Source organism: Ischnura elegans, chromosome 3, assembly GCF_921293095.1.
Source record: "Ischnura elegans chromosome 3, ioIscEleg1.1, whole genome shotgun sequence".
Lineage (NCBI taxonomy): Eukaryota > Metazoa > Arthropoda > Insecta > Odonata > Coenagrionidae > Ischnura > Ischnura elegans.
Genome location: NC_060248.1, coordinates 88,580,759 through 88,606,561, shown reverse-complemented (window position 1 = coordinate 88,606,561; position 25,803 = coordinate 88,580,759). Strand labels below are relative to the sequence as shown.

At 35.6% G+C, this 25,803-nt stretch overlaps 1 protein-coding gene across 4 annotated transcripts in view; it reads right to left on the bottom strand.

Annotated features, from left to right (window-relative positions):
* Window positions 1-25,803, bottom strand: part of LOC124156126 (collagen alpha-3(IX) chain-like) — a 677,324-nt gene that overhangs the window by 57,124 nt on the left and 594,397 nt on the right. For 3 of the 4 annotated variants that reach the window (XM_046530463.1, XM_046530462.1, XM_046530464.1), the window contains exons 3-6: window positions 23,187-23,279; window positions 12,236-12,277; window positions 4,170-4,386; window positions 1,901-2,117 (exon numbers count right to left, since the gene is read on the bottom strand). In XM_046530463.1, coding sequence (XP_046386419.1) covers window positions 1,901-2,117; window positions 4,170-4,386; window positions 12,236-12,277; window positions 23,187-23,279 — 569 coding nt within the window. The remainder of the gene's footprint in view (window positions 1-1,900; window positions 2,118-4,169; window positions 4,387-12,235; window positions 12,278-23,186; window positions 23,280-25,803) is intronic. The other variant, XM_046530465.1, reaches the window with a different exon arrangement.

The window sequence follows — 25,803 nt, the reverse complement described above, 5'->3', positions numbered from 1 at the left end:
ACCACCATTATAATGGACCATTGTTAGAGCTTTATATCCCTAAAAAGTTTTAAAACATTTTTATAAGTTAGAAAATACTGGATAAAAATGAAATGAAATCAAACGTATTAATGCACTGAAATTAACAAGCAGAGAGGATAATTTCGCGAAACATGTTTTTATACTCCTAGCATTTAACAAACAACAATTAACAAACTCTCCCAAAACTATCTTTGCGATTGTTCTATAATGATCCCAATAACTTCATATTCCGTCTCAAAAATAGTTTTTTTTCGACCTCTCGAGAGTGTGATTTTTATTAAATTTTACAAGAAATCTAAGTGAAGAGCATTTAATTGGCGGACATAGCGAAGTAATACGATCTTAAACCTTAGGATACACAATTCTTCATTAATTACGTGGTTGAGTGTTCATTACATTTTTTTTAACAGTTAGATATCTGGAATTAATAGTTACAAAAAAGCTGAATAATATCAAATTTTACCGCAGAAATCTGGGCATTCAGGGTGGCGTGATAAAGGAAAATGATACCTAAATGAACAATTCGCGTGACAACAGAGCGACGCCGAAAAATATTGGAAGTTGGCTATTTTGAATAATATTAGGGTATGCTATTGCATGTGTGACTTTTGTTTTATAGTAATAGCACACATTTCTTACTATTAGCACGCATATCTGTTTCATTTTAACACAATATTAACTGTAATTAACTCAAAAAATTGTCAAAAGTAAGTTGAGAACTGATTATCTTGAGAAGAGTGATTACTTAAAAAAGTGAGATTAAGAAAGATAAAGACAAGAAGAACTGGCGAATCACAAACATACCAATGTAAATAACTCAACAATTTAAAGTTTGTTTTGTAAAAAAAAAAAGATTCGGATCTTTGGTCAGAACTACGCGAGGATTTCTTTCATTCATACAGCTGTTTTGAACCACTTCAGGCGATAAAACATTCCGAAATTTATAATAAAACAAAATTTGTCAAATATTCATACTTAGAGGGAAGAAGATTTTCTGAAATTTCCTTGGCATTACTTTTTATTATACGGGGCTTAACATGAGGAGAAACGGATTGGTGGGAAGCAGTTGGAAATATAATGGCCAAGAAATGAAATTGATGACCAAACAGTCTTCACGTTGCCTTTACATCGATATTTTAACTTTGCATCGGTATTTTGTTAGTTGTACACAGTGAAACTATATCCTTAACATATTTCGATTTAATTAGGTACGAATAAAATCATTGAAGGCTCGATTTTGTGCGTGTTCGATGTACTCATGATGAAAGAACACAATTGGTACTGTTTCCCCTACCACTCCCTTACACCAATTCCATATGCCCCCATCTCCTACCTTGGCCTGCGAGTAACTCCTGAGAGAGTGCTGGTTGTATCACCACATAATTTTTATGATATTGAAACATTAGTCGCTTATTGACTTCTGAATCGAAAGTCTGTTTATTACCATTTGTGCTCTTTTATCATGGGTGTTTCCATAAAGGTTCCAAAATAGAGATTACACTACGCATGACAAATAATCCTCCTGAGTCTCGGGACATATGCCGTTAATTTTTGCCTAAATTTAATGTTTTCTGGTTGATTAGATATTAAAAAAGCAAAATTAACAACAATTAACATTAGCAATTAATGTCATTCTGAACGATGCTGCCATCTATCAGGAAGCACTGAACAAGTAGCAATAACGATATTTATTTCACTTAGCAAAGCGGTAAAAATTCTAACGTCGATATAATATATGTATATAACACGCCGGGACCAATTAGTTTATAATACATTAAAGGATATACTCGGCGTTAAAGTTATATGAATGACAATTTTTTGAGAGGATGAGATGATTTCATGATCTCAGCGGGAATTTAAAGTGAGTTGATTGACTTACCGGCGCCTTCTTGAAGGACAGGGTCTGCATTCTTCCTCCGGCGCCCACGATGGAGAACTCTATCGTTTCCTTCCTGGGGTTGAGCGTGATGAGGAACTGCGGCCTGTCTCTCACATCCGAGATGCGGATAATGTGCCACGGAGACTTTGGCAGCTTGCGCATCCGGAACGTGGAGATAATGCTGAACTGCTGTGGAAGTCCCAGAGGGAATATATCCCTGGAGAGGTAGACGGATTACGTGAGAAAAGGAGAGATAGTAGATATTTTATTTCGATAAAAAATAGCTGGAGCCTCAAATTAGTGCTAATTATCACATATAACCTAACTTTTTATTTTGCTAGTTTATTATTGTAGTTTAAATATTATTATTATAATAAATAGCTTAGTCTAAATCTTTAAATTATGGTTTCAACTAGTAAAAGTTGTAATCAATTTAATTCTTAAATTAAAGACCCTATATTATAAAAATTAAATTGATTACAACTCCTATTAATTGCAACCATACTTTAAAGAGATGCGAGCTAAAAAACGAAGATAATGTGGGGCTAAAGAGTCGGAGGAAAAAAAGCAGAAACATATTGGTGAGGTAATCAAATAGATTACCAAACGAACTTCACGCAACTTTAACATGATATTTTAACTTTAAATTGATCTTTACTTTAATTTACTTTATCTGTAGTACTGGGTGAAAATACCCGCTGAGTGTATTTGAATTTAAGGTTCTAAAATATAAATCTATGGTAAATTGTTCCCTTACGAAAATTATCGACTGAAAAAATATAATAAGTTAAAAATAAGCTAATTTGTGGGATACATCATCTTTCCAGATAAGCCTCTGTCCTACTATTTGATTTAAGCTCATTTTGCGCAAGAAAATGTTTCAAACGGGGTTTTTCTTCTAAGCTTCAGCATATCTATTTTAAATGAAAATTTAAAGGGAAAAATCGTCTAAATTGTCTAGTATAGTAAAACTAAATATAAAACTCCTTAATGCGTAAGACATTTAACAATGAAAGAGGAAGTTTCAATGAACTAAAGTGGCTCTTTCCGAGTTTGCAGGGAAGTGAAATACGCAAATTAATTTGCCTATAACATTCAGTATTTCATGAGGGTGAGTAGGATCTGAAATTCTCAGGAAATCACAACTATGCCCATAAAAAGTTTTGAAGTAGATTTTATGCTAATCCGTAGCAGTAGGTAACGATCTAAGTTAAGTTCTATGCTAGCGACGATTACAGGGAATAAAAAAGAAATTAATTTTCATTAATATAACAGCCCATGGCCATTATGTTAACATAGCCTTTTACCTGAAGCTAAGAAAGATATAGAAAGACTAATCCGACCTTAAACTTGTGGTCATTAATCCCTAAAAGAATCTCGTTTCTCAATTTACACTTTTGCGATTAAATACTAGTTCAATTCAACAAAATATTCCAGAGTAGGAATCATTTCAACCCGTGGCGTTAGGTTTCGATCGAAACTTAGTTTTCAGGGAGCTAAGAGCAAAAATAAGCAAAAATATCTGATATAACCTTCTACATAGCTCGGTTTAGACCAACACCTTTCCTAGGAGTAACATAACTAATTTATTTAAACTACTAACCTGGTTAAGGCTAGAAAAAATTGAAAAGATGGAAATACTTACCAGTCGAGAGCTTCTATGTTATCCCTTAACTTATAAATATATCTATCTTCTACATCCAAACAAAATACCTCTTCATCAAGCGGCCGGATCCCCGCAAGCAAACAAATCACGCCAGTGGCCAAGGTATAGCCCTATAGTTCATAACAACTTAACTTGAATTAACTTGGCGTAATGTAAAAAAGTTGAAAAATAGAGAACTTAAAGAGGTGCAACTCAACTTGAAACGGTAATGTATCCAAAAACTACCATACATCTCTTGGTAGAAACAATGAAAATAACATCTGGAGAAATTATACCCGCAGCCATTAAAGCAATTCAAAGTCATCTTATACCGATTTCACGATCGATATTCGGTCTGCGCTTTGACTGGTTGGATATTTAACATAAAGGTCTGGTCAGTGATCTATGGTAGAGACTAAGAGACCTATAACCCCCTATTGGGTATCCAATTTACACTAGATAGAATGGTATTTTTTTCCCGACCTAACTATTACTGGAATTTTAACCCCAACTTAGACCCCTTGTCCCTATCCTGGATCCGCCACTGGGTCTGGTTGGTATAAAGTCAAGTTACGCCGAGTTAAGTTGTAGTGAACGGGGGTCAAGGGCAGGGCGCGGACTTACTGAGTGGGCAGGATGAGGTTCGCGTCCCTCTCGAGTCTGTAAGCCGTCTGCATTCGGTTCGACCCTCGGACCCTCGTCACACCCGGATACTGCGTCTCCAGCACGTCGAGGCGGAACTTCCTGATGAAATCAAACGCTTCGAGATCATCTTCTCCCGGCCTGTAGCCGGCGCAAGGGCCATTGTTGTCAGGGTCCAGTGGCTCGTAATTGTTGCTCTCTAAAGCGAAGAGAAGATGGAACAAGGGGATGTAAGGGGTGACAGAGAGAGACGGGGTAGAGTGGATTGGAAGGTGAACCAAGGCAAAGGCGAGGCAAATGAAATTCACGTTTTAGTCATGATGTTTGGGGGAATCGTAGTAACAAATTGCTTGGAGATAATTTTTTGATAGGATAAATGAAAATGCCGTCTTTAGGATGCATTACCATTCTGGGACTGTGTTTCATACTCGTAAAAACCATTTTACGTAACGTTACGCTAAAGATTTTACTTCGAGTTTTTAGTTTCTAGGTTATTTTTGGGTTTTCCGGCTAGTTGAAAATTTTTTTATGAGTAAGTGTTCCATTTTACCTACTTAACTTTCCTTACTTCCCTTGCGGTGTTATTATCATGTCACCTATTAATTATGATAGTGAAAAGTACGAAATAATGGTACGAAAAAAAGTTTTCTCAACAGCATGAAAGGAAAAGAGGAAAAAATGTTAAAAGAAGCAATGATCACTATCTCAGCCATTGGATGAAAATATAATATTTCTATGAAAAACATTAGCAACGAAAACAGAACTTTTTAAATGATAATTTTAGGGCATATTAACTTTTAGAGATGGATTCGTGTGTGATACTCAGGTATAGCAATGAGATATCCTAATAAACGTAATAAAGGAGTTTATATACGGAGAAAAGTATCGAACAGCTTCCTTCTCTGTTATCTCTTCCCTGTTTTAAATTATCCAAAATGAACGGCTGAGGTCTGATGCATAAGCGCTTTTCGCAATATTTCGCTAAACGATTTTCAGTTCTCCGAAAATGGAACACTCTCAGAATAAAATTATGCAGTGGCATTAAAAAATGATTTGCTAGATTTTAATTACCGTATATATACTTGCCCAAAGAAATGTTTAGTGTTTCCATACTTAAATGACGCGAATTTGATGAAATGTGATCGTAAAATGCTGAACATACCAACTAAATCTACTGGAGTTGGTAAACAACCATTCAATAATAACTACGGAAACTGCTCAATGAGGCTCCAGTTTTAAAACAGCCGATTTTGAGATAGTGATGAAACTGGAATGAAGTTCCTAAATAGTTACACACTAAAAATGAAAATTAGGAGTAAAAAATGAAGGATATTTACGAACAGGGTAGGAAAAACAATTCTCGAGCATTTGCTGGTAGGTATTTACATCAAATGGACCAGTAACACACTATTAACCGAAAGTTAGGAGTAAAACAAAATGAAGGATATTTATATAGAAGATACATCCCTGTATATAATGTGCATGGATAAATTATACTACTTGTAATGATGAGAAATCATATCATGCCACTTTTTTAAACAAGGCCGGAGTTCAAACCTCCCTCGAAGGATATGGGAGATACAGTCATACAGTATATCCCCCTCCATTTGAACCCCTACAGAATGCATTCTCTTCACCAAGAAATCTGTCTCCCTGAGAGATGTTTCTGGCTACGGCCTTGTTTAAAAGAATTACAAACACTCACAAATAAATTTACCACAACAATGTACTCGATAGAAATTGTAAACAATAAAAAATTGAAAGGAATTTATATAATTTTATATGAAAGGAAAGAAAATTTATAGAGGATGACATCTTTGCGGATAAATACATTTAAGTGCCCTAAAATTAAGCACTAAAGGTTTTTCAAAGACTTTTAAAAATGGCTACATCGAATACTTCGCAGAAAAATATTCAAACAATCTAGACAAAATTATGCCCCAGACAAAGTGCATCACTTACGAATGGTAGAGTAAAAACTCAGGAAATAAAAAATGCAGAAAATGTTGGAAACATATCTACAAATACGAGAAAAATAACAAACAGTGCAAAAAATTGATACATAAAATTGCAGTATTACTATAACTACGAAGACATCCTGGATTATAAAAAGAATAATATTTATGGAAAATTATACCCAAATACTTCATTAAAATAATCTAGAGGCAGCTCACCTAGGAATATTATGCATTCAAGTTTATTTTTATCCCATATATAACTTCCTATGTTATTCATTTACTTAATTAAGACTTACTTTTTCAATCAAAATACGTGAATTTGGTATTTATTTCTTTAATATTATATACAATACAAAAAGGGCCGTAATTATAAGGTGGAAATGGCATCTGAATAGCCTAACAATTAATTTACTCCATTCCGGATGAAAATATTGTGACTCCATGGCTAACATTATTATGACTATAATAGTATTACATTACATTTCAAACAAATCTCTTTGAAAATTTTGGTACACTACAATTAGTTCCATTTTCCATTATTTTTCGATCGTTTTACAATGGAAACGAAATTACTCAATGCTTTGGGTTTCCAAACAATACACACAAAATAGGATGCATCATGCGATGGAAATGTCATCAGTGCATCGAGCTCTAGTGCGCCAGAGATTTTAAAAAGCTCTGTGTTCGGATAGGCTACTAAAAAAGTCATAAGCAATCATTCACTATCAGTTATTCATTAGTATATTGCCTCCTACTTGCCGTTCATTAGTAATTGTAAGCAGAGAAAAATAAAAATTTCACAATAATCGACATGCAGAGTTCATTCATAGCATGCAATAAAATATTCCTTACACAGAAAATATAAGAGAATCGATAACGAGTTGGACGTACAGTAATATAGGTTTTGACCAGATAATGAACAAATTCAGACCCTTAATAAGCTAAAAATAAACGAAATACGACAAAATCAATTAGATCAAATTAAGAACACATCCACATAAATGTTCAATTAGATCGCTACGAAGACCGATGTGCGATAACATTGAGTCGAAATTATAGCAAAAAAATGAAGTGCAATGGTGTTTGTATGAATTAACTTAAAAATATTGGGATTCTTTGTTTACCTTAGTGAGAAATCCAGAAATAACGTTTTTGTTATCATAACGGTGGGAAAAAGCCCAGTAATAAGCAATTTGTGTTGCAAATACACCTTTTAAAGCGTGAAATCTCCATCCATTGTTATGTAAATACTCATGATTAAAAATTTTGCCACTCTTGAGTCACACCCATCAGAATTTGGGTGTAGAGTGGAGACTATACTGCGCTACCATAACATCCTTCCCAAGTGTTGTTGCCAACTGATACTTGAAATATTTATTACTAATTGTGTAAAACAAAGTTTTTCTTCAATAGAGAACATAATGTGCAAATAATGTAAAATATAGCACGGTGAAAAGCAAACGTAATACATTCTTGACATATTTCAGCGTTTATTTTTATTGGTACACGTATATTTTGGAACGAATCACGTGAAATACTTAGAGGATATAAACGCTGATTTTAAAAACTGTAGCTTATAATGGCAAAGCAAGAAAAATAACGACCAAATGACCCTATATCAATATGGTAATTTATAACTTCTAATTAGAGGAAAACAGATACAGTAACTAGGACATCTGGAAACGAATTGCATTAGCAAAGAAGGCGTTCATGGACAGGAAGGAGCTTCAGACAGGATCATTATGTAAGAGTTTTAAAAAAAGGTTAGTAAATAGTTTGATCTGGAGTGTAGCACCCTACGGTGCGGAAACGTGGACAAGTAGGAAGGAGGACGAGAGGAGATTGGAGGCACTCGAGATGTGGGTCTGGAGAAGAATGGAGAAGGTGAAATGGACGGAGAGGAGGAGGAAGGACGAAGTGCTGGACATGGTGGGTGAGGAGAGGTACCTTTTAGATGAAATGCGGAGGAGACAGATGGTATAGATGGAGGGAGTACTCAGCGGGAAGGGGATGTTGAAAACGGTGATAGAGGGTAGAATGTTAGGTAAGCGAAGGAGGGCAAGGAAGAGAATAGGATTTTTAGATATATTGAAAGGGAGTAGGCCTTACAGTGAATTGAAGAAGGTAGTGCTGGAAGGAAAGGGAGTCTCCCAGATTACTTCTTTAGCACTTCATGGAAACTTACCTTAATCGCTAGAATATTATAATAATAATTACTTATTTTCAGAGCTAACGCAAAATAGGAAAATCATATTTTGCAATGAATAACATACACTATTTGACCGGCCTAAATACTGAAGTATACCTCGGAGGCATGTGGCGGCGAAACAAGAAAAAATTACATCGATTAAAAATCCGTGTATATACGACCATTGCAATACGGGAAGTGTTCGGTTTGGAGCGTCCGGAACACTTTGTTGGTCGTGGAGGTCGGCACGGAATTCGAGTAGCAGGGAACGGGGCCGTCGGAGGGTGAGCGGGCGAAGACGAAGAAGTGCGCTGGAGCGTGGGAAGAAGGACGAGGATGGAAAACCGGAGGGAAGCAGATGAAGTGAGCGGCGGAGGACGAAGGGGATGAAGATGGATTGGAGGCGATAAAGAAACGAGGAGGAGACAGAGTGGATGGATAAAGAAGAAAAGCATGGATTCCTAGGGAAAAAAAACTGACGGGAGAAGCGGCAGGATGTAGAAAAACCCAAGGCTAATGTTTATTTCTGAGGGGTAGGAAGTAATTTCAGATCTCGTAAAGGGGTACACCAGTGTGAATTATTGATTCGAATCAAAACGTTACTGCTTAATAACAAACTTTTTCGAATAAAGTAAAATAATTGTAAAAGAGCTAATGAATAATGGATGAATTCTTCGGAGAAATAACAGCCGGAAAAATGATATCTTATGAGAAATTACGTAGTTTACAAATGGACTTCTTTGTGCAAAAAAAAACAAGAATATACTTCATGGATCCTTATTTTGCTATGTCCATGAACGAATATTTACAGAAATTATACCATAGTATATATAAATATTTACTGAAATACTGTACTAAAATTTTAATAAAAATTTCAGTACATATGTGACGGCAAGTAACGGGAATATCAATATCCCAATTATGCCAAAAGGAATGCTATGATCACACTTGCTGATTTGACTTAATGATTGATCAGAACTTCTCCTTGAAGTCTCCTATGAGGAAAGGCCGAGCTATAATAACAATAATACGCAGATTAGATGACCGAATTTATTTATTCATTCAAAATTATTCATGTGAATTAAGCAAGTGGTAGATATAAATTCCAAGCATAAAATTACAAATTGAAATGCATCGCGAAATGTATAATTTCAATATGCAACACCGTTTTAAATCTGAATTAGGATGTTTTATTAATTGGCATTTCTTTGTAAACCCATTTCAGTTGTATGAAAGTACATCATGAGAGTTCTCTCAGGCATCAATGGGTAGAATTAGACATGGAGAACGAATTTTAGTTTTTCACTTCGTAGTTAACTAATTACGCAGCATTCTTCCTTGAGCTTTCAATATTCTCAAGTGTTGGGAATATAATTTCATCATCCATGAAGTAAAATACGTGGTGCAAAAAATAAACTATTTTGTTGAAATACAGAGCATACTATTTTGTCAAATAAATAAGGAAGTTTTTCATTCCGCAAAAAAATTAAATGAAATACCCTGATTCAACATGGTGCTTGTATGAAATCTTTCTGACTGCCGCGAACGCGGTGGAAATGCGGTGTATCCACGATAAAATATAAACCTCAATAACAAATTCCAAACTTAACAACTCCACTACATACCATGATTTCGGCACTCTATGTGATTTTCAAGGTTTCCTTGCAAATACCTTGAAAGTGACATATGTATAGTGTCGAAACTATCATCGGTAGTGGAGTTGTATACTGATGTGTGGAATTATCTACTGGAGTTTATATTTTTTCATGACGATACTTGTATATATTTGATGGAAATTTCCAGAAATATCGCCCACGTTCGATGAAAAGGACCACACGTAAGAAACTGGGCTAGGGTGTCTTTGAGGAAGAAAGTGTGGGCGAGGAGAGTGGGTCGGGAGAGCAGAGAAAGACGGAACGTGCAGAGACGAATAGTGGGACGTCAGAGCGCGGGCAACGATCTTCATATTTTTTCCTGTCGGAGTGGATTCACGTCACGGAAACTAAGCGCTAGGAATGTTGACGAGAGTCGCAGAGCGCCGCGCTTCCTCCGCTCCGATTCATATCGCACTCGCCCGTCGACGAAATAACCAACCAGGCCGCCCGCCACGGCCGCAGCGCAGCAAAAGATATCCCGAAGAGAAATACCACTCAAACTTCTAGTTGTTCACAGTATAATGAAGTATGACTCCCGCCAAGACTGATTCTAAAAAAATTACAGAAGTGAAGTAGTATAGCTTGCTTCGAAAAAAATGATAACGATTTATAACTCGAGAGAGAACGTGAATTTATATTATTCAGACGTGAAAATATGAGCACAGGCGTGGCATGAATTACATCAAAAAGCGAATTTATCCTTCTCAATCACAATTTGACCAAATATGTTTAGAAATGAGTTCACTGACACGGAATTACATCATCATTTTGTATATTTTTATTCTTGTGCTATGCCTTTTCATTTTCTGAGAAATTTTATATACCACCAGGTATATTTATAAAGTAAGGTCCGTTAGGTCTTATAAAAAAATATACTCATATAAAACACATTTCATTGGCACTTTTAGCTGTCTACAAGCCTACTTAACTTCTCTAGACAATCGCCGTTCACTTTTAAGCATTTTTCGTAACACTTCAACAACTTCTTTAATCTTATAATAATGATCTTAAGGTATTGATGAAATTATTCGCTAAATTTAAATAATATTTATGTTCACGGTAAATAGTAATTGAAATGGCGATTTATGAGTATATCAACTTCCATGAAACTCATAACATTCGTTCTTTAGTAGCATTGCTGTAGGCCGACACCATCGCACGAGAAACATATCTGCAGTAAAGAAATATAGCCGGCCACATCAACGAATATAATAACGAAATAGTTTCTCAGAAAATATGTAAAATATAAAATTTCCCATAAAATGTTTAGGTATTAAAAGTGTAAAATGTTACAAAATATACAAGAAAGCATTTAAAGTAAGATACAATTACGTTAAAATGAACTCAAAATTAATACGAAAATTATTTCATCAAATGGTAATCGAGAAGCATAAATTCACTGTCTTATGGATGTTATGTAACGCCTATGTGAATATTTATAATTAATACATAAACTTTATTTGAAATAAAAAATATGAAAAAATATTGAAAAAAATATGGAAAATAATATATTCCTTCCAAAGTTTTTTTAGCAGAATTATAACGGAAAGAGAGACCAGCGAGTCTAAATTCCCATTAATTTATTTTAAAATGTTATTGCATTATGATACTAGGGTTCTCTTAATGACAATGTTTACTTATCTGGAGTTTTCCCTCTCCGTATAACAACAGTTTTACCAGCCATTCAGCTGTCATATTCGAGTGAATAAATAAAACTGGAGGTCCTTACTGAGTAAAATGGGAAACAGGGAGCCCTCCCTCGCATGGTAATAATAGAGAGTACGTACTGAATAATAATACAGTCGTTTCACGAAATATATTGTCGAAAAGAACATGTGCCCATGCTATTTAGAAAATATTAATTGGAGTACAACCACACAATTTGTGGTAGGTAAAGCAGAGAAAATGACACTACGGAGTATACGTGAATATATTAAATTAACAGACACAGAATTAAAATAGGGTACAATGACTAGCTACAGCATTAAACGTCTTTATAGCTGTTTCAATTAAAATTTAATTGAATAGTCTTCGTTCACTTATAATGCTTAGTGCAATTAAATAGGATTCTCGAATGAGCATCTATATACAAATATTTCATGCAAACAAAAGAAGTGTTTCTACATAGGTGATGTCTTATCTACATTAAAAAGAAAATTTTTCACATAAAATATGCTAAAATCATCACAGTAATGAAAATACGTCACGGTGAGCTAGACGAAAAGAGAAAAGTCACATTGCATTTACCTTTAGAGTTGTCTGTTGCATTGTATATGTAGCGTTGCGAATCTGAAATTTTAGAAATAACGAACACAAAATGCTTAGTTAGTCTGGTTTGAAAACGAGTCAATTTGGAATATAAAACTCGTGGATCGTTACACTTTTTATAAAACTTTGAAATGCACGTCAATCATGACAACAGTGTCGAAAGATATAAATATTTATGCTCTGAACTCTAGCTGAATAAATACTTTTAGATATATTTCTTAACTATGCATTTTTTATTTATTTTAAGTCACTTACATTTCATTCGATTATAAATTATTTATTCATTAAAACATGCCGATATAACCAAAACAACATCCATTGGGAAAATTATTTCTATAGCAAAAGCAGATTAGAACACAAAAGCAAATTTAAAATTGGAATACCGTCTAGCATGCTCAAATACATGTGAAAATTATTGCAGGAAAATAAATAATAACAATTACAAAAGCAATAATCAATTCCAAGACAGGATAAATTAATGGTGACATGCATGTACAACGAATATCATTATTTTATATCTTAACGAGCCCATTTATATTAATTCTCCATATACTAAAACTTATTTATAGCAGTTCGGACATCACTTTGAACATGCATGTGTATTTACTCTAAGTTTATTGTGACACATGAATTTATTGAAATCAATGAATAATATTCAAGTTTTGATGCAGGGAAATAGAAGATGCAAGAAGAAAATAAAGTTATTTTTGGGTAAAAGTTACTTCAACATTAAGAATATAGCCAATTCATCAAGCAAGTTTTACTCCGAAAACATGACAGTCATAAAATTGTAATACGTATCACCATTTAGGGTTTAGAAAAATCTAAAATGGTCTCCTAAAAGCCGAAAAAGTTCCGATAGAGGAATCCATGTTTCTTATGCAATTTTCTAACCTGTACGTAACTAATCAACTCAACGATGAGGAAAACGTTGGTAATCGTCATAAAGATACAGCTAAATGCAAATATAATTGCTCCGTCAAAATCTCTATCGTTTTACTTCCACATTCTTGACCAATACCCTATTATTTATTTCCTTTAAGGCACACTAGCAATGTACGCTAATTCACGAATCTGGAAGTACTAGAAAACCAATGGAAATTATTAAAAAAATGCAGTAAATGTGACGTAACAGCATATGAACTCAAAATAGGAGAATAATATTAAATCTACACCCCATTTGTTTTGATAGAAAACTAAAAATATTCTGAAGTCGATAGAGATTTAAATTGCAGCCCATTCTTTAAGAACGACATCAAGAAATTTATCCATCAATTGAACTTGAAGTCATTGAATGCGGTAATAATGCCAAAAATAAGATAGAATGATTTATTTTTAAGCAAAGCATTGCACGCATTTCGATCGAAATAACATTCGTTCTACATAGGTTCGAGGTCTCTTGAGAAACGATCCGTTTCTTTAACTTTTTAACACGCCACAGAAAATAGCGATACGAACGATGCGTTGGATTCAGCAGGTACATGAAGCTGAAGAAACTGATAAAAAATAGCCTCCGGAAGAACGAAATTTTTAAATAGTTTGTGGCATGTGAAAATGAAGGAATATAGGCATTTAAATGCCTCTCCGCGGCCAGCGGTGAGCCCCTTTGATGCTAGGCATCTCCTATAAAGACATGTGTGCTGAAATTGCGTTTCCATAGGATAGCACAAAGAAATGACTGCGCTTCCCGCGAACCTTGTGACTAGTCTCCAGAGAAAAAGTTAACGATTCATAAAAATGCATCACGATGTGTTGAAGATTCTCTGGAATTAAATCATATTCCTCACATACTTCCAGTACAGTATTAAGTCCGAGCTTAAAGGCACAACAGTACCAATACTTGTTGGTGAATACTTGAACACGTAAGTTGAATGAATATTTTTTTAAATGTCGATAAGAAGTATTTATTCTTTTTATATGAATATTTCAGACCTACATGAATAAGGACAGATTTAATACCAAATGAATCTTTTTAAGTAATTGAAAATGAATACTTGCATTTGATAAAATAAATGTAGGAAAATCAAGGCGGGCATGAATTGATTACCAGAAAGTTAAGACTTCACTGATTAAAAAAACTGAGATACGTAAAAATACTTAACTATTTGTGACAAGTTTATAGCGTATGGAATTTTCAAATGAAAATATTGAATAATTTGACCCGGAAATGTACTATTATAGGTAATGGAACAGGTTAATTTAATGTTTTGTCATTCAAAAAGTAAAAAAGTGGCATTAATAAATTATATTTATTCCATTTGGGGAAATACCTCCATTTTGGAAATGTTATCCTGAGATGGAGCCACGTTTTGTATTTTGTTTTTGATGAACCAAAGCTGTTTTGATTTTTAAAATATTAAATCAGGAAAACTATAAATAATGATCGATTAAATGACATATATATGAAGTTATATTGACGAAAAGACCATTTGCAGGAAAATCATCCGCAGAGGACTTAGAGGTGATACGGGGTTAAAGATTGGAGCAGAAATGAAAAGAGTCGAGTGGCAATGCGGAGCGGAGGCCCTGAAGTCATCCGCTCGACAAATAAAACAATCGGAGACCCTTCCGGTGATGAAAACCGAGAGTAAACATTCATCTCCTTCTCCCGTCGCCGCCGCCACTGGTTTCATCAAACTCACTTTTCCCTTTGCATCCCAATATACCATACTCGGAAGTCAAAACTCGCATCTGGGATCCTTCCACTCCACCGAAGTTAGAGATTGAGTTGACAGAAGAAATGGAATGAGGCAGAGAGACAGGGACTGATTGGATACTAAAAAATGGAAATAAACATGACGGCACGAATACTTGTCGGCAAAAATACATGACGAAGAGTGTAACTATAAATAATGATGGATCAAATGATATAAACATGAAGTTATATTGACGAAAAGACCGTAAACTGGAATATCAGAACATATACACACGATAAAGCACGCATCTATATGTAGAGAAAGTATCATTAAAATATTTTATCAGAAGATATTGAAGAGAATAGAAAGGGAAACTTCATTTTGAAACAGCCGTCAAGAGATTGAAGTGTTATTGGAATACTTTTCCCCTCTCTCGAAGTTCAAATCCTTATACACTCTTAGTTTTGTAAATTTTTATGTCTAAAACAAAACACATTATAGGGACTGGGTTCAGATTTAACTTCTTTTATGCATTTCGAAGGATAAATCAAAACAAACTACGACTTAAATTTCAATCTGAGGGAAAATTATTTGATATAACCCTATTCATTCTAATGCTTGGGTAATTAAAAAATGTAATATATCCGCGAAGAAAACTAAAAAATGTTATTTTAAACTGATAAAATGTTTTAAAAAATTGTATATTTTAAATTAATAACCGTTTAGCTTATATTTTCCTACATTTGCCAAGGGATCAGGAGATGGAAAAATAAACGTTTGGATTAACTAATTTAATAGTTGTCTTTTTGAAAATAATTCATTTAGATCTTACCTGTCTGAAAGAAAATTCCTATTCTTTTGGGGAGGCAAAGGTGTAAGGTTTGGATACTAATATTATGAACAAAAATAGAAGTTACTCAGCCATTCAAACCGATGGTTTTTGAGTACCTTACCTCAGACTAAGGCAGAGATGTCTGAGTTTAATACATACAGGGTAAGAAAGCCAGTTCTTTTCCAATTGGTCCCTTCGCAGTTTTTGGATTTTTGTTAGCTAGGCTTTCCCCAGCAAAAAAATATTTACTTGAAAACATGGCAGCTTTAAAGTCACTTCATCTTTAAATGATAGAAGGGATAAAAGGATGGAAAATATTTAGGGCCTGAGAAGCCTCTTTTCACCTCGAGACGCTTATTGTAGGGTTTTATAGTCCAAGGGTTATCGTTTGTGGCGATTTAAAAAGATGAAACTCTGCTTGGATCCCGAGTATTGAACTAAGGACGCCGAAACTTCGTCGCTGACAAACCCTTCGGGCTTGCTTCAATCTTCCCATAAGCCCATACTCAAGGGATGAAGGACAAATTGCGCTGCCGGTCGTCGGGGACAAATTAGGGAAGAGAGCAGGATGTGATGAGAAACTCCAAAGGAGAGTAGGATGAAGCAATCTCGGGTGCGAATACGCAGGTTAGTGGAAGTATGAGCGACAAGTTGCATGATAATGCGGAGGGTGAAGTGAAAGACGCGATAACTGAGGGACGAATTTTCCGTTTCATAAAAACATGGCCAATTGCAGCTACACCAACAGTTTTATGTTAAAGCAATGTGTAGCATGGTATTATTAGTAGTATTAGTAGAGCTCAACAATTCTCGTAAAATTTTCAAAAAAATAAATATCAATGATCTTGAGTACTTTCTCAAAGGTTTCTGATTAAATTTGTTGCAGAAGGCCACCAATAGTCTCACTTAAATAGGAAAATGTCCTAAATTAGAATGCGTAAATAATCCTTTGTGATGTAAGATTTTACACTTTCCCGGCGAACAACATGTATAAACTCCTAGAGCACCTTACATTATCTTACCTGCGCGGTATCCCGAGAAGAGTTTATCGTATCCTTATGATATAATATTCAGCAATAACGCTTTTAACTCAATAATAAATGTATGAGCTGAGAAAAACTGATATTTGAGCGCATGTCCTACGAATTAAACGAAGAAATTTATTGTATTCAACAGATTGATAATTGTAACTTAGATTTTGACTCAAACAATGCCTTAAGAAATATTTTACAAGTTAATTTAGACGTGTTACTTTCATAAAAGCAAACTTTATGTGAAAAGATGGGTTGGATGATAAAATCTGTAGAGCACACTACTCCGCATTTTTGTGATCAATCTACTGACTCCATGGTTATTACACAATGTTGCCATTCCTTCTATAGTTCGCGATTTTTTCGTTTATTTGTTATTACAGAGTGAAGAATTCAAGATACTAACGTATAAATATTACAAAAAAATTACTATGAGCATGTGATTATAAATGCATAAAACCAAGTCAGGTGCTGACAATAGTAGTCATCACATGACTTGGTACAACACAAAGTTAAGGAATAACGACGGGCTGGGCAGAGTTAAAATATTAATTTTTTCATTTTTTACTGCATGCATGGGACTGCACATGAAGAAGCAGCGAGTATCTACCGAAAGTTTAAACCATAGATTGAAATTGATAGTTATTGGTTAGTGCACTGGTTGATTGTTATAACCGCTATCAAATACGATACATTATTTCCGATAACTACAACACCTTGAGTTTGTCGGAAAGACTAGGCGAAGACGAAAGATATACAACTAGACTAAAGAAAGTCGTATGCAAGGAGTAGCCCGTGTGTTTGCTTGCGTTTCCAGTTGCCTCAAAATTCGTTGTCCATAGAAAAAATAAATTCTCGTCCGTCCATTAAAAAAATAAAAATTCGAAAAATTAAATGAAAAACCTTTGCGAAAATATTCAAGAGCCTTGAAATTTATTTCTCTCGGAGAAATGTCGGGATTTATTATGCTCCTCCAAAGATTTTCACACTTATCCTCCTCTTAAAACCACTGATCTAGCCACACAGTCTAGCATAAGTCATCGTATTATGTTTATCAATGAACTCGGTCCAGAGGGCTAACGATGCTGTACTGTAAGATGCACAAAATTAAATTTGAACGTATATCCTACGCATTTAAAAGGAAAATGATGATCAATTTCCAGTGGTTTCATTCTTAGAGAGGGAATGATGAATTCATGGCATTGATTTCAGTGAAGCAAACACCAATACGATGACGCCCGGGATAGGTGCATACACTATTTATAGCGGTGCATGCTACATAATAGTGATCATTTTTAGCAACTGATGTTAAGCAAGCGCAGGATCAAAGAGACACTTGAGGGAAATACGGAGGCGTGGAAAGGGAGAGATTGGTGCGGGAAGGGCCAAGGGTGAGAGCGCTGACGAGGAGATTAACAAGTGAGCCACTCCTCGTCCTACATTATTCCCTCAAGGCCTCGTGACCCTCATACTCGCGATGCTTAAGGAGACGGAGTGAATAAGGCGCTGACGCAAGACAGGAAAATTATTCGAGAAACTAAGATAAGACAAATACCGTGGCGGTTATGCGTACAAAAAGGATTTTTTTTTAAAATTTGAAATTCCATTTTAAAGTTGTTTTCCCAAAAAAACAACATATCCATGAATCATCATAATTAAACGTAATTCGTACCCCTAACAATATCAATTACATTTCTGATATATGGTATAATTTGATCTGGAGGAATACCAAGATTGGACTACATAGCCATTATTTTTATTAGTTTTATTTGCTCAAGGGACATTGCTGGGCAATGAGCATGAAGGGTTGACATTGAATCAGGGTGACCGGTATTTATTGCTCTCCTAAAAGTGAATGCTTCTCACCCTATCTCCATTCTCTACCCATTCCGGTCAAATATATTCCTCACTTCTAACCCTTCCCTTCATCTCCATCCTTACTCCCTACCACCATTACTTAGACCTTCCGCTTATCATTCTGCCTTCTGGAGTCTATTTGAAAACATGCTTCGGAATTATTTCTTCCCCGATTCTTGGGATGTTTCCAAGCCATCGTAATCTTCTACATTCCAGATTCTCCACAATATCCATCATTACATCGATGACGTTTCTTATTTCTTCATTCATTTCGCTTTCTACTCTAGACTTTCTAGCCAGTGTCCGCAATAATTCTACTTCTGCTGCGTGTAATGTTTTTTCTCTCATTTATGGCCATTAAATTTGCTCCAAAAAGCATAGTTGTATCAATCATTGCCGTATATATTGTTTTTCATTATGATGTTATTATTACTTCAACGTAAATGGTTAAACATTTCAATGACCTTCCTGCTTTGTAACATACATTTCTCAATTGCTAACTTCAAGAATCCAACAGTCTGCACCATACTGATAAATGCAAGAAACTTTAACTTGTGTTTCCCAAAATTACAATATCTTCACTGCCGTAGGTTTTACGGTGGATTTTCTTAGAGATTAATGTCAGGCCCCATTTTTTTATATTCTTCCTGTTGTATCCCGAACTTGAAGTTGATGTCATAATTGAAAATAAATATTAAATTGATATATATTGTGTGTGAAATACTACTTCCATATGTGATTAAAATTTATGCCCAATTTGTGATTAGGTGTGATTTGAGGAAAAATGAGTTTATGCTGATACCTTCCTGACACACAAAGAAAACATTTATACCATTATTATGTAATACTGCTCAGAGAAAGTATTGTATTTAATTTTAAACTATAAAAAATTACCGAAAAATAATCTAGAAAGGCATGTAAATGCAACCATACTTTTAACCAACGAATCGGAATGATATAAGTATATCATCATTGTTTAACATATCACGGCCTAAGATAGTACATAAATAATAAACATCTTGGTTCAATTTTAGGCCGCCAAGAGTACGTTTCAAACTTATTTTTTGTACTTGATAACACAGTTCTCATTTCGTTTCTATCCACATTTTTACTTTTTAGTTTTTGTATCACATACGTACTCTTTAAACATGGATGAGCAATCACTGCACACGAACACGGAGACCCGTAATAAATGCGAATTGAAATGAATTAAATATTCCTCGTCGTACCTCTCTCGAGTTTAAAGATACTTTTCCAGACACGGTTAGGAGGCGCGTAACGTGACCCACTTAATTTTTACGCGATGTAGAGGAACGAGGCGGCTTGTTATTGCCCGGAAACTAGCCGTGATGCTGGAGAAGAGCAGAGATGCACGGTTACTGGCTTAAGCATCCTTCGACGACGTCTCACAGTGCGCCGCTCTCCGTTGCGCAGCTGCGACCGTCAATTATTAAGCGCACGGCACCCGAGGAGAGGCAAAGTGATCATTTCAATCCACTAGCGTATAATAAATTCCTATTGACGTCATCACATCGAGAGGTCTTGCGAGATGAAACGATGGTAGACGTACGTGCTGGTGATGTGGGTGATGTTTGGGCGTGCGGCGTGGAACGGGTGCCGACGGCATTGCGTCGGGAGATTTGGAGAATTGGGGCGGGCGAGGGAGCCGAGGGAAAGGGTAAATGGCACATGTGCACGCGAGCGAACACGTGAAGCTTAGAGGGAAGCCTATAGCAATTTACATTGTGCGGGGCACGGCGGGGTATTACCACACTCCTACGTCAACATCAACACTTCAATCCCCCTCAACTTGAGCTAAAAAGAGCCTGGCATTTATGATATCTACATCTAAATACCACACCTCAAGCAGGGCTGGGCATTATTTCGCGTTCAAGTATTTTAAAATGCGTATTTGTAATACATTTGTAATTTATTTTTGGTATTCAAAATACACGATCTGAATGTTTCTTGTATCTTGTACTTCAAATACAGATTTTTCGTAATTTCTCATTCTAAAAAATACATTTAAAAATACTTTTGATGTAGCTCTGATAACACTTCTGTAACATTATGCTTCAGAGACTACTTGGTTTTCGCTGGAATCGTTTCCTTCATATTTGCAACTATCCATAACGAGCCAAGGCAGGTTATACTTTTTTTTAATATCTCTTAGCTTCCATACAAATGTATTTTGTATTTTAAAAAGTGAAATGACATGAAAATGAAATAACATTTTTTTAGTTTGTTTTTCAAATACCCAAGCCAAAGGTATTTTGTATTTTGCATTCAAAATACATTTTGGGCGGTATTTTGTATTTCAGATACTTCTCGGTCGGTATTTTTCCCAGCCGTACCCGGAAGCCGCCTAAAAAGGCGTGTGGCAGGCGGTGTTAGGACACCAGCCGTTTCCGTAGAAAAATAAAATTCTCAAATAAAACTGTGGCTCTCATATATTAACCTTTATGGTTGGGGGATAAACAAATTCCCATATCTATCCGTTCGGCGAAATATATATCTTAATTTATCGCTTCTGTCGGGCCTGGAAATACAGTGTGGCTCTAAGATAATGTTTTCCCTGTCACTCCTAGAGATATCTATCCTCAATTGTTCAAGAAATCCTAGCCTACGGCAGTATTCGTATTATTTGAAAAAGAATAGATTTGAAAGATCCTTCCCACTTTTTTTAACATTTACGTTTGGTTCTATTGAGGCATCTACATATTTATATAGTTCTACGGTGTTTCTATACCGGAAGTGGTACCATGAAATATTTCAGCACCTCCCTTCTTCCTTTACCCTGCGAAAAAAGTATGCCCTAAACAAAACCAAATTTGATGCTGTTTGGAACATAATTTTTGTTTGTAGGTATACCATGTTGTGGCCCAGTCATGTGCTACTTCTAAGTCTGTGAAAAAGGTTTTGGAAATAGAATATCCTTGGTTTCTCACCAAAGAGAGTGTAGAGCAATTATTGTTGTAAAAAATTTGAAGTCAATGAGTCAAAAAATAAACTATTACTAAGTCCTTACTCTAGTAAACTTACGCTGTTAAGAGATAGCCCTCGTATTACTACACGAGCTACATGTATCTTCAAGTAAAATCACAATATATAATTATTTAATGGTAGCCTTAATCAGGTTATCCTTCAAGGCTAATACTATATGCTATTGAAATATAATTTGTTGCATGGAGTACATCATTATCATCACCCTCGGTCAGCAATCCTAAGATTGATTTTACGCAGCTCTCCACTGAATTCTTTTGTCAGCTAATCTTTTCACACTTACGTATTTTTTCTCTTTCACATCTTTCTTTACCTGTTCAGTATATATTTTGCTCAAGGTCTTCGTTTTCCGTTCTTGCCATCTACTTGTCCCTCGGTGATTGTTATCATCAGACCCTATTGCCTATTATTATTCCGTCTTCTTATCACGGTTTACATGCGGAACTCCCTAAATTCTCAAAAACTTGACAAGAAGGTAGATTTTATACGTGTAGAATTACATAATTGAAGGCTAAATGAGCGAGTTATTAGAAATTCGTAAGAGACCTTGCTGGTAACTGGAGACGGAAGTTCAGTATCCCGAAAGACGGAAATTCAAGTGATAGGAAAAATACTCAGTAAATCTATCTCTTACCTGAACATACTCATCTCATAGTAATAATTAGCTTTTTCTCATAATTATTGTTAGGTATTCGCCCGAAAAAGCATTACCAACATAATGTAGGTTAAGGATGGAAAGAAGGAGAAGAAATCGACTCCTTAGAAAGACCGCAAGCCAGGCAAGGTAAAGGCATCAAGGGTTTTCAAAGAATATTTTCCATTAATTCAATACATTAATGTTGTCAAATATGAAACATTCATTGGTCTCTGAAGTATTGGAATGATAATTTGTTACAGATAGCTTGATTTTCTTCTCTTCAAAGTACACATCGAAATTATTAGGATACAAGCTGATGTAAAAGAGGAAAGACATCCATGCAAAGTCATGCAAAAGTTTCAATGATAACATAAGGCCACAATTCGAAAAAGAGATATTCGGAGCTAAAATCAAAACTTCATTGATTCAAATTGTGAATTACAAAGATCTCATTCAACCAAAAGGAAAATTAATCTCTTTCTTGAAGCGTGCTCATGTTTTTCCAACTGCTGAGAAAATAGACTTGTGTATGCAAGAGATTACTACCGGATTGAGGCACTGCAAAAATATTTTACCAAAGATTCACTTTGAAATATCAAAATGGTAACTTTTTAAATTTTATACGGATGTTAAACTGTAGTCTATAACAAAACGTCCACATCCATGCAAGGTTTGATGGTACATTTGAGGGTTCAAGCAATAATGGATTCGGCGATGCATTTTTTTAAAATAAAATAAACCCTAAGTTAGATAAAAAAATCAAGGTTTTTCTTTTAACGAACTCCAGTTATAAGGTAACACATGCTAATTCAAGCAGCATCTAACACTCAGTGCAAGGTGGTGGCAAAACTCGGGAGTGCTTTTGGTGACAGGACAGACACGGTGCAACATTTCCTAAGACTTTTTAATTGAATTTTTTTTTAATTTTCCGTACCGTCTTCGTCCTCCAAACGATAGGAGGCTCCACTTGCATCCCCGAAGTCCACGTCATCTTCGTCCGAGTAGTTGGGATACACTCCACCACGTTCTGGGGGCGCCACAGTAGACGCCAGGGAAGTGTTAAGCGAAGCACACGCAAGGCGGTCAATGGCGACAGACAGACGCGTAAGTTGGTTGCAAGAAGGGAGGGAATGGAGAGAAAGGCAAAGGACGGTAAAGTAACAGGCCACAGTCACACAAATAATACCGCTGCATGGATACCAAATGGGCTTCGTTGAGTGCTCTTGGGATTAATGCTTAGGAGAAATTACATATGAGGGGCGTAGCCACGGTTGGGGGATTTCCGGGTGACAACCCCACCCCTCTTGAGCCTTTAAAAGAGGCACAAAAAACGAGTCAGATGGCCACAATATAATAACTTTTAATAACTACTCGTGCAAAATTACTATTTTCGAGTTCGGAATATCACATTTTCATCATAAAAAAATTCCAATACTTACCGGGAGGAGGATCCCCATTTCCCTATGCTGTTATCCATACACCTCTGAAGGGCCCCGAAGTCTCCGGTAAACCCCCTCCCCCCATTTCAAAATCCTGGCGACGCCACTGGGCTAAGGGGTACAAGTGATTTTTTCCTAAACAGACTTGAGAACAGAAATTGATAGAAGAAATCTACAAAAATTTGAAAGCTAAGGGATACGAGTGAGCGTCTGATCTGCGCTGAAATCGACTGGAAAATCATTTTACACATTTTAACATCTCAACTCTTGTTCTAATTAAGATAAAGTTAAAACTTAAACGCTATGGTAAAACTTTACATTGATCTATCTGAAAATATGCTAGTCAAATTTCATCCCAACATTGCAAAATGTGTTCATGATTGGAAGTATTGTTAACATCGGAGTACTTTCGAAACATCGGTGATAGGTTTCGTATGAGAGGATGAGAGGTATAGGGGTACGAGTGATTTTTTCTGAACATATTTTGGTACCGAAATTGTTAAAAGAAATCTACAAGCATTTGACAGCCAAGGGGTACGAGTGAGTCTCTGTTCTGTGCTAACACCGACTGGAAAATCAAACGCAAAACTAAACATGTAGTAGATCTCGTTTGTTTCCTTTACCTATTTCTGTGCCTTATTATGTTTAGTAAAAACTCACTTGTACCCTAAGACCTATCATCCCCTCATATGAAATCTATCACCGATATTTCGAAAGTTCTCCGATGTTCACAAAACTTCGATTCATGAACACATTTTACAACGTTAGGATGAAGTATCAATAACATATTCTCAGATAGATCAATTTATGAGTTTTACCATACGGTTTAAGTTTTAACTTTTTCTTAATTAGAACAAGAGTTACAAAGATTAGAATGCACTATAATTTGTCATTTTTTTATAAAAGGATTTTTTTAACAGGTGAATGCCTCACGAAATATTTATTTTTGAAACCTAAAAATGAGATCTATGCTTACACTTTTAAATACGATCAACAAACCACGTGTCTGGAAAATTAGAGAAATTCAGTAAGATTCAGCTCAATTAGATCGATTTGACATGGGAAATAATAAGAGGCATCCCTCTCTCTCGATCAGTTGTATTTTGTCTTTTTAGTTACGCATTACTCCTTTAAAACCTACGCTATTAACGTTGAGTTTTTAAGACCGTGTAAAATAGTGATGTACATTGTTAACACTTATTTCCATCTCAAATATAAAACATTCGTATCCAAGAGAATACTGAGATAGAGGCAAATGTTGGCCAGGGTGTAATTAATATGCCTTGATAATTTTGATAGACTTAAGTTCTAAACTCTACATTAAAAATAACTACATTTATGTACCACAGGCGCCTCAGGCACGGCTATCCGACGTCGCGTCGTACGAATATGAAACTTTTTATAATATTGTTCTCACCAATGCGCACATTTTGAGACCGCGAATTCTTAAATGGGATAATTTTTTTTAAAATAAGCGCCGGTCTTATACGTCCTCCTAGACCGATTAAATGTTATTAATGATAATAACTTCGTCTTTGATTAAAATACGTTCATCAGATCCTCTCTTGAAATGAAATTATTATCGATTGAATATCATACAAATCCATATTCTGAGAGGTGGAAATAGTCAATCCAAATGGAATTGGAACCCGCGAACTTTAGTCTGGTAGATGAGGACATTGCTGTACAGTCTAGGGCGGATCGGAAAATTGATATACATAAGAAATACAGATTGGAAAGCAGATAATTGAGTAATTCTGTCGTGATTGTTCCTCCACAGACGATACTGAAACATTAAATATTACGTAAAGTAACGAAGAAAGACGTACGTGGTGTGGATTTTGGTACATTTGGGGCGTGGGAGAGGCGTGCGGGGAGGGGAGGCGAGCGGCCTTCGCCCAAAATTCATTTAGTTACATCTGTCGAACAATGCCGGAATTGAAGCGCACATCCAAAGTTCGCACACCTTTATAGCCACTCACGAGGACTTTTCATAGGCCGTAGGCTCCTTTCCTGCGTTCTCGGATCTAAAAATATTTCATTACTTCTATAAAAGTTGGTAACATCGATTTGTTTAACTCCGACGAGGCGCCTAATAAGGGACAAGTCGTC